Raw genomic sequence first — 10859 nt, 5'->3', positions numbered from 1 at the left:
GAGAGAGAGAGAGAGAAAGACACTATAAGACTTGGAAAAGAAAAAGTTTTCTTACGCTCGAAACAGCTGGTCCACGTTTGAAACACGTCGAGACATTAAACTCTCGTATGAAGGTAATACGAGACTCGAAGTTATTATGGATTTTTAAAAAGCGAGTATATCATTGCCTATATTAGTATAGCAATACGACGTACAGAATAAAATAAAATGTTTTTCTTTCTAATGGGAATGTCGAGAAACTCAAATTATTTTTTCTATTAAATTTATATAAAACAATTTTATTTTATTTTAATTATATAAGACAATTTTATTTTTTGATAAATTTCAGAAGTTACGATCTTAAAAGTTATTTATCTTATTTTAAATAACAAAGTAATCTCGTTATTATAGGTAAAGATAGGATTCGATAAAGGGCATCTAAGTTTCTGTACGTTATTTGTTTTTTGATCAAACAAAAATTGCTAAAGACACAAAACGTAACATCCGTGAAACCTACAGAAGTAGAGAATGTTATATTAATGGTAAATGACGTGCAGGAAGACCGAAAGAATTTAAGAGCGATCAATTATAAATAGTACTTTTATATAAAGATTGGGTCAAACATTGCTTGGAAAAGCTTGCAGGCAGACTTGGAGTTAAAGCATTAATCGTTTCTCAGTAGTTGAAGTCAATCGGAAAAATTCAGAAGGAAAGTAAATAGATTTCGCATTAATGAACCAATCTTGCAGCACGATAATGCCAGACTCCATACTGTTGCTGCGATTAAAAAACTATTATAAAAGTTAAAGTAGAAAATTCTCATGTACTCAGCTTATATACCAAACATTGCTCCATTTGATTTTCATTTATTCAGATCGATGCAACATGGTTTTTTCGATACATATTTGTTAATACTACGAAAGTTCAAGAATAGGTCGATAATTCCATTACTTATAAAGATATACTCTTCTTTTTTAGAAATGGTATCAAATTATTCTGTGAGATATGACAGAAAATTGGTAGAAAATTAGGACAGATATTTTGATTCAAATAAAAAAAATATGAAAACCATATTTTTCTTATTAAAGCTCAAATCACGATGTTTCGTAGATCAGAAATCTTTGTCGTAAGTTTATAAATATTAATATATTTTTTCCGTCAAGTATGAGGGACAATTAAGGTTTAAAAAATTTTTTATATTTTTCTTTTCGAAGTAATATCAAGCATTCGCTCGGTTGTACTTCATGTCGGCCGTACAATGACTTTCTCTCTGTTTGTTTCTCTCTCTCTCTCTCTCTTTCACTCGTTTAAAGCCTTGTAGTCTGTTTTACAATATTATATGTTTCGTAATATTTTCGCAAGTTAAGTAGCCTAAACTTTTCATCGGATCATAAAGGGCAATTATACAAAATTTCAACTGCATTGAACAAAAATAGTAGGAGTTTTTGAGAAGTTGCAAACACACATATTAATGTCTTTGTATTAATAAAAAACTCTACAAAAATTGCTCGTTTAATAATGTAGGATAGAATATAAAAAAAAACCGACAAATTTTTACAAGCACGTAATATATTTTTAGATTTCAATGTATGTCATTTTAAATAACATTGTAGACATTGCGGAAATCTAAGAAAGTAGAACTTATTTTCCATCGAAAGGAGCAAATTTCGTTTAAAATAATCTTTCATAAAATAAATAGAAAAAAACGCGTTATTCAAAATTGATAGTTCGCTAAATTTTTTATACGTATATTGAAATATTTCCAATTCTTATCATGAGAATTACTTTACAAGGTATTCTCTTCAACGTTATTTTAAATCGTCATTCTTGGAAAGAGAGATCTTTCGTCATTTGTGTGTGTCAGATATTATATGGGTGAGTAAACGTCGGGTTCGGGGTCAACGACGATAGAAAAGAGAAAGAGAGAGAGAGAGAGAGAGAGAGAGAGAGAGAGAGAGAGAGAGAGAGAGAGAGAGAGAGAAGAGGAGGAAGGAAAAGTATGATCGAAGAGCAAAGATGGTATAATCCTAGATAGCACGCACCATTTATTTCAATTCGATCGGTTTTCTTTACGTAAGATAAAGGATCTACGTGGAAAAAGGGTGAGGAACGAATAAAAAGATTGAATCATTATCAATTTTTCTGTTACTTTTTTACGAGTTCAAACTGAGACCGAAAATTGATAAAACTTTTATTGAAAATATTCTTTAATGATGAAAAAGTATTAGACATCTTCTATACTTTTCATGAAATTTTTATAGCGCTGAAAACATGTCATTGAGTGTACGAATAAAATTTCTAGAAACATTTTTGGCCGAAATGTAATTAAAAGTTTTTAACGATGAGGCAATCTACTGATGACATGAGTGGTTTGGTTCGTGGATGAGTAGCATAAAGTATAGTATTACCTTAGCTCGCATCTCCGTTCAATGAAAACTCAAGTAATTCTCGAGATTTTGTTAACGTATTTTTTATATAGCAGAATATTGACTAAATGTACTATATTTATTACAGTTCAAGGATGTTTCAACAGTCGCGATATATAATTAATTTTCTGTCGACGAATTCATACGTAAGCCCGAATTATTGAAATTTTTAAATGTTTCCAGGAGTGAACGTTTTACGAAAATAAAATTAACTATGCATTAATAAATTTGGATGAAAAAAAAATGGAGCCACACGACAAAGTAGAAATTTATACAAAGACTTCTTTCGAAAATATGTCGTATACAATTCCGGTATATAATAACACGAAAAGGAAGAAGAAAGGAAAGAGAGAAAGAAAAAACAGATAAGAACATGTATATGCACATTTTAATACAGTGTAATTCTTTAAATATTTATTCATTTCTTGTTAACGCACATTCATATTATCATTGAATGAAACAATAATTAGAAATTGTAGATACATGAACTACCAATTTGAAGAGAGACCGCAGAACAAGTTAATTAAATGCTCACCATTATCTATTTAATTGTAATTAATTGACGAGAATTTTCAATTAATTTCGAAGAAAAGTTATATCCGCGTTGGATATTATTAATCGATTTTATCAAATGTAGATTGATATATTGTGATAGATTCTAATATATACGATGATGATTCGTAAGCAGGTTTTGACTATTAATTACATTTAATAAACTTTAAATGATCGGAACGATCTTTGTACAGGTATTTTTTTAGTTTTATTTTCGCTAAAGATTATTATAGATTTTATTAAAAAAAAAATTATAAAAAAAAGGAGAAGAGTTAATAATTCGTCTTATTTCTAATTGTAAGCCTAACAGTAAACCTTTATATTGCTTCTATTACATAAATCCGACTAGCAATTTCCAACGAATATTTCGCTGTCTAAGCGGTTTCGAATATTGGTTAGCATAGATAGCAAGTAAATTTATTAGGAGTTAGTTTCTATGAAATTCGGAGCATAGCTTGCAATATAATTCTTTTAAGATTGATTTTTTAAAAATCGATTTTTATTAATAACTAGATTTGAATATACTACGAATACAACTAAACTATGACATGTAAATTCTTGATCAACGATACTTACATAAATACACTTACGTATGGGAATAAAAACCAATGGAAAATCATATCAAACGTTCGTTCCATAGGAAAACTTTTATTTCAGTGGATATCGATAAAATTTTCATCGTGAACTAAATCAAATAATTTTAGAAATACCATAGGAAAGGAAAACTCGGGAGAAGTGATTGACCGAGAAAAGTTCTCGCAAACCCTGGCAATAATTGTGATACCATCGTACCGATAATTAGATTTCGTTAGGAAGAATATCTTGCGAGAAGAAAATGATGGAATTTGTTCGAATATGCCATGTATTTGAAATAGAAAGGATGAAAAGGGAAAGGAAACGAGAGATAAAGAGAGAAAGAGAGAAAAGAAAAATGAAAGGAAGGAAAGAAAGAAGGAAAGAAGAAAGCAAAGAAGGAAAGACAGAAGAGACAGGAAAGACAGGAGAATATGGGAAGAGATCGAAGAAATTATATAGGTAACGGAAATCAGAGAACTAGAATGATCCTGGCTTTGCATACGGAAATCGGGCATTCGCCCAGGAGCTGCACATACTACGTATGCATTTCGGACGCATTTCGAGCACTGCAGTGTGGTCCGGCAGTCTGAATGCAGATGGCTACCGCACGATTGCAGCAACGTATGATCCATCTCGCTTGATTCCCCGGTACCCCCGACAAGCCTCTACTAACCAACCCCGTTGAACCCTTTCCTCGTCTATCGCACGGCCTCATCTCTATCTAGCACTACCAGACCATGCAACTACCAGACCGGCTTTCGTTGCCGTTGGTATATACGGTTCATAGGCGTAGCACGAAAGCATTAAACAAAAACACACGACTAAAGATATAATCGAAGCCGCAATGAAACTTACTCTCTCTTTCTCTCTCTCTCTCTATCTCTCTCTTTTTCTCCTTTTCCCTCTTTCTTTGGCTCGTTCGTTCTGTGATTTTACAAATAATACACTCGGCGAATACGAGAAATGGTCACACATTCATTTTCGGCGAGTGCACCTCATTCTGAAAGCTCGCTTTTTGTTTTCTGCAAAATTCGACTACTTTTTTGTCGTTTTCTGAAAAGTTTCCTTAAACGAGTTAATTTTATTTAATTAAAAACTTGGTTATTCTTGGATCTTGGACCGTGAGAATAATTCGACGTCTTAGGTATCACGTATAAGTAGGTATTCTCTTCGTTTCCCGTTCATCGTCATAGAACTCGCAATAATTTCGTTATGAAAAAAATTCCTTGCTGAAAATGCCCGTGAATTAATTAGTACAACGTCTATTGAATAAAAAAATGAAAAAAAAAGAAATAGAAGATAAGAGATCTCCTTAATTGCCATCGCGAGACATCCTAAGTTTCGTAATAACCGAGCTGAGCCGAGGATATAAGTAATGAATCCAGATGTCGTCGACAACGAAACGTCAGGTGGAAAATGACAAAGGTCTATGTGAAATTTCAATTCCATTCGTCTCTGCGTCATAGTCGTAGAAAAGATAATGGATTCGGCTTTCATTGGTTAAAGTTTCTGCACTCAGTAGGACAAACTTTTTATTTCGATGAATATCGGGGTTAATTTTATTTAGAACGAGAACCAACCGAACTTTCATTCCGCTCCTTTTTCGGCGGACAAATCGTTTTTTCAATCACCAGAAATTTTATTTTATTTTATTTTATTTTATTTTATTATATTATATTTTCTTTTTTTTTCGTGCAAGAGCTCAACCTTTTTATTTGAATTTATTTCGTTATTCAAAATGCTTCATACTGCATATATGTATATATATGTGTGTGTGTGTGTGTGTATATATATATATTTGTATGTATGTATGTACATATTCTGTGGAAGAACAATAATTGCCACGTTGAAACGTTGGTACGGTCGATTCATAATTTCGTTAATATTATCCGGCGAGATTTAATTAGGAAATGTCGTCCTTTCGTTTTCCCTCGAACCGTGCCACTAGCACGACGGGAAGTGTAAAGTTCTCCTATACCATTACAGCTACAACGCTTAAAAGGACGTTAAGCGTCGAGCCAGTGTCACGACCTAATTTCGATGTACTGCTGACGAGGAAATAAAAATCTTTCATAGGACGAAAGGTGAATAAAGAAGGAGTAACTGCGTAGAACGAAATTGGCAATGCAAACATTTCTCTGTAAAGAAACAGAAAAAAAGAGAAAGGGAGAGATAAAGAGAAGAACTTTTTAAAGAGATTCTGATGGGTAAGATTGCGTAGACATTAAACACTCTTAGCTATTGTCAATTTTAACAAAATTTACTTGGATTCATGAGGATGAATCGAATTGGTTGGTCTCGAATCTAAAACTATCTTAAATTTTATAACTAGGTGAAACAGGTTGGAAGTTTTCGAACGTCAGGAAACATTCAGTTTTTAAAAATGGTCTTGAAAACGTCGTGCACAGGGTGCACTCTCTCTCTCTCTCCCTCTCTTTCTCTCCCTCTCTCCCTTTATCTCTCATAAAAGATCCTCGATCGACGTGTCGTTCCTCGAATAATAACCTATCACCCGTACCTTTGCTATCGAGCCGTTGGAGATGAGCTTGATGGCAGCAGCATTGTTTTATGCAACGAAACGTCGACCCAATTTCGATATTGCATCAACCTGATAATAAAGACAAAATGCGTGAGGAGATGTGAAAAAGAAAAGTCGAGTGGTTTCGAGAGGACGTGCTTGTAAAAAAACAATACGACGAAGAACATCTAAATATATATATTAATTAAAAATCTTTGATAAATCCATATTGTTATTAATTGTTCTATCTCATAAATTCATTCTTAGTATACTTAATCTTGTTTGATTATTTATAATACTTTTTGAAGTATCAACATTGTTTCCAATATACAAGTATAGTCGTGAGTGCGTGCAAATACATTTGTTGTTTATATATTCGAAGTTATATACAAGTTTATATATTCGAAGTTTATATGTTTGAAGTTCATATATCAATCGTTTCGTGAATCTTAATAATAATTTTATTATTTCAAATACTTCGTAAGTATCTGCACAAATCACACAATAACATTTTTACACAAACCATAATACAATGTCTGATACTAGTCGAGTAATTCTAAGATACTATAAAAAAATTAATTACGATCTTGAAGATCGGCTTAAACGATATAATTATCAATCTACATTCGTAAGAGAACTTTGCAACACCCGACAAAAAATAACATTCATTGATCGCCAGGAAATAATTAATTACCATCTTATTTTATATTCCCTATCTGTTATAATTTAAAGCTCAGGTACACACATTATTATCAAATAATTTTATATAAATTCTATTAATTTGGAACGCGTAGTAATATAAATTACATTAAAATATTGCGCGTAAATTGGCGTGAAACGTCGCGAACACGAGGATATAACCGTTTATATTGATCGATTTTATCGATCCATCGATCCGAATTAATAGGAGATTTCGAAAGATTTCACTGATCGCGTTTTTTTTGAAAATAATCAAATTTCGTCACAAATGTAAGCTTTCGAACGTTGCAAAGTGTAACATATATTTTTCAAGATAGAAAAAAGTTAAATTATTTTTTTTATCGTATTAATTATGTAAGAAAAATTTGATATTATTTTTATTTTATCAAATAAATATATTATATTAAACATATGTATACATGTGCTCGTTAAATATGATCTATCTTGACGAAGAATCGAATGTAGTTTCGTTTATGTATTAAATCAACACGTAGGTAATTCAGTTGAACAATAAATCGTGTCGTACATTGATTTAATCTCTTACGTCGTAACAAGAACTCTTCGACGTTTATACGGTAATAGAACACAGTTCGTCGAACTTACTTTGGGTACACGCATCGCTTCGATGAAACTTTCAATCCTCGTCTCAACTATCTATTTTCGGTATAATGTCAACGAGCCGAGAGCACTATAACGATTATACGCTATCATAAAATTAAATTCTTGCTTGAGAGCTTCGTTGAACGATAGGAGAAAGATAGAGAGAGCTTTGTTTCTCTACGTAAAAATCATTTCTTCTTCGAATGAGTGACAATGTTTTGTATGTAAGCTGTCAAAGCGAACCAACATTAAAGAAATCAGGTAACTATTGTGCTCAGTAGTCGTTTATACCGTTTACTGATAAGTAGATCAGTGACGAGCAGTTTCTCGAGTAATGTGTATCGAATAGCCATAGCGAGACGTTACACTTTTGATTGACATTATTATGAATGTCCTTCTCTGTTCCTCCACAATTTAAATTTCCGTCTATCGATGTTAAGATTATGAGTTTTCGAACGCGAGAACATTTTTTTGCATATTTTTCCATCATCCGTTATACGTATGAAATACTTTTTAAAGATCGATATGATATAAATACGTGCGGTATGTAAATATGTGAAAATGATAAAGATCATTTATATCGAAAAAAAAAGAACAGAAATATAATAAAACACTCACGCGATACATTAAATTAAAATTGTTGCAAATCATCATTTATATGTTGATTTTATAACAATTGCCAAGGATTATCTAAAAAGGATTTAAACAAATAATAAAAACATTATTTCAGTGGCTTGTTCAACGGTGACGGTGACGAAGTGTCGTTCGGCACTTCACAGTCTGCAAGCTTTCTCGTTCTTTCGGCCCACGTGTCTTTGTAAAGAACGGCACGTCGATCCAGACTGCAATAGCTTCCAGAATTTCCTCTTCGATCATCCCTGCATTGACGTACAGAAGAAAGGTGAGTCATTTCTTTTTACAAGATACATAATCTTCGTTTTATCAAATGACATAAAAATTTTGTATTCGAAAAGCTTTAATTATATATCGGTAACGTTAACAACCCTTTCTATTATTTAACATCCTGTGATTTTAAAGTAACACACTCGTATATCTATATCTATAGTTCCTAACTCTCATTTCATTTCTTGTTGCTATCAAAATTAAGTGTTTGTTTATATCCGAAAATTAATATTTGCTGAATTAAATAGTTAATAATACTATGTACTACATAATATTATATACTTTATAAATAGTACTACAATATAATGAAAAATTATTCTCTCTCTCTCTCTCTCTCTCTCTCTCTCTCTCTCTCTCTAGCAATATAAGTTGTAGTATAAATTCTGTGTTATATAATTTTTTTTTTGTATACACGAGGATATTCGCTTATAAAAGATTAAAACGATCCTTTCAATTAGGTAAAGAAAGGTCGAAAGTACTTTTATTGGCGTGACGGTTTGTCATAGTAAATTCAATAATGGCTTTAAAGCTCGGGAAACTTCGTAATCCTAGCGAAAGCCTACGGTCGAGCGAGAGGTATCAAGTACACCGTCATAACAAACGATGTCGTGGCACTTTCGAGGGAACTTCCCTCGACTACAGTCTCGCGACATCCTCTCCTCTCCTCTCCTCTCCTCTCCTCTTCTCTTCTCTTCTCTTCTCTTCTCTTCTCTTAGCTCCTTCGATATCTCGAAGGAAGAGACGAGAAAACTTGTAACGATCCAAGGGCCGAAGCGAATTGTCGGACAACGCGTATTGTAAGGTCCCGTCTGTGTCGCATTGGTCTTCTCTTTCGATATCGAGTTCGAATCGCGTTCAGGATAAAATTCGAAAGAGAATAGTCCCATGAGTATCCTTGAAATAAAATATTCTTTTTCTTTCTACTTTCTTATATCTTTTTTTCCTACGTCTATTGTTCTTTAGCAAGAGCCGGCTACTTTACATCGTTTTAATCCGTGTCTTTTTGTTTTTCGTTTAGAAATTTATAAAAACGAGAATATATTAGGTATTAAGTAAACATTGAAGGAGATGTAATGAAAAAATTACGTAATGTTTTGTTACAAAGTTTTAATGATGAATCAAATATCGTGTATATGTTATATCGGACATTAAATTATAATGAACATTAATATTTTTGGAACATAAATATTCTACATGTATTTAAGAATTAAACGATTCGATTGACGTTCGCGCTCGAAAAATCTATGTTACCATTTCTATTTTGATCAGAAATAGATATAATTTTAGATTACATTAAGGTCTGCTCTTTATTTTAGAACTGTTAAATAGTTAACGTTGTAAGCTTTTTTGTTTTGTAATACAGGTTGATTAAAACTTGAAGGAACGAATGATAAACGAAATTCGAGCAATCCGCTAAGGGAATAGGAAATAACGTTGCATCCAATAGTAGTATCTTCAAAGCCGTTAGAAGCTAGAAGTCTGCTTTTCGTTACGTTGATTTAACGAAAACTACTCGCATTTTCGTGCGTGTAACACGTTTTACCTTTGTATGCCTTTCCCTGGCAGATTTTATTTTTGTTCCTTTCTTTCTTGCCTTCTATCTTCTTCCTTTCTTCTCGTCCTTTTTTTTTTGAAAGAGTACCAGACCGGATTTAATCTCATTAAGTGCCGAAGCTTCCAGGTTTCGTAGTAGCTGCGGTACCGGCTGTGGCAGCTTTTATTATCCACTGCTCTCGCTCTCTCTCTCTCTCTCTCTCTCTCTCTCTTTCTCTCTCTCTTTCTGTCTCTCTCTCTCTCTCTCTTTCTCTCTCGTATGAACGGCTTTCAGTAGCAAGGCGTGCGGCTCACGCTGCAAGATAAAAGTAATTAAGTCGTGACCCAAGGCTGACTAATTGCACGATTTATTATTCTCGAGTGTTTCTTCTCGTTCACGTCGAAACTCGTGATAGCGTTGTGATCGAAGATATAACTCGAACTTATATTTTTATTTTTATTTTATTTTATTATTATTATTTTTTTTTCTTTTTTTTTACTTTCAAAGGAAACTCTCTAGAAGTAGTTTCTTTGTAGTCACGCGATAAGGTGCGATAATTACAAGGAAACACGTATCAATTGAAATTCTAGCCTCGTTTTAATGTCTAGAAACGTAATCAGCAATTAGCAGTTACTTTCGTTTATGGTCGATCGTGCTATTAAGAAAGAAGTATAATTTTCCTGAAATAAAGACAAAGGAAAAACAAAGAAATTGGAATAAAATTAGATGAATCGAAAAAAGATTACGATTCTTGGAAATTCTTGGTGGAGAAATCGATTTAAAGTACTTAGTAGAACCGATTGAAATGTCGGAGAAGTTCGGCCGATCGCAAGTCGTTGAATGAAAGAAAGGATAAAAGAAAGAGAGAGAGAGAGAGAGAGAATGAGTAAAGGTGGGTGGGGCTAGAGGAAGAAAGAAAAAGAAATTCAATCGCTTTACTTGCACCATAGCAGGATGGCTAATAGCCGTGGCGTCGAAGTTAACGATCCTGATAATCGGACGCGCATCTCCCTTCACCCTTCTTCTTGAAGCGTAAGAAAGGAGACACATAGAGAGACAGAGAGAGAGAGAG

At 33.0% G+C, this 10859-nt stretch overlaps 1 protein-coding gene across 9 annotated transcripts in view; it reads left to right on the top strand.

Annotated features, from left to right (window-relative positions):
- Positions 1-10859, top strand: part of LOC122629874 — a 198146-nt gene that overhangs the window by 80678 nt on the left and 106609 nt on the right. For all 9 annotated transcript variants that reach the window (XR_006327360.1, XM_043813729.1, XM_043813730.1 and 6 more), the window contains one exon: positions 8081-8251. Coding sequence is in view for 8 of the 9 variants with exons in the window: in XM_043813729.1 (XP_043669664.1) it covers positions 8081-8251 (171 nt within the window). In the remaining variant the exon portion in view is untranslated. The remainder of the gene's footprint in view (positions 1-8080; positions 8252-10859) is intronic.

Source organism: Vespula pensylvanica, chromosome 6 (genome assembly GCF_014466175.1).
Source record: "Vespula pensylvanica isolate Volc-1 chromosome 6, ASM1446617v1, whole genome shotgun sequence".
Taxonomy (NCBI): Eukaryota; Metazoa; Arthropoda; class Insecta; order Hymenoptera; family Vespidae; genus Vespula; species Vespula pensylvanica.
This window is presented reverse-complemented; position numbering and strand designations above follow the sequence as displayed.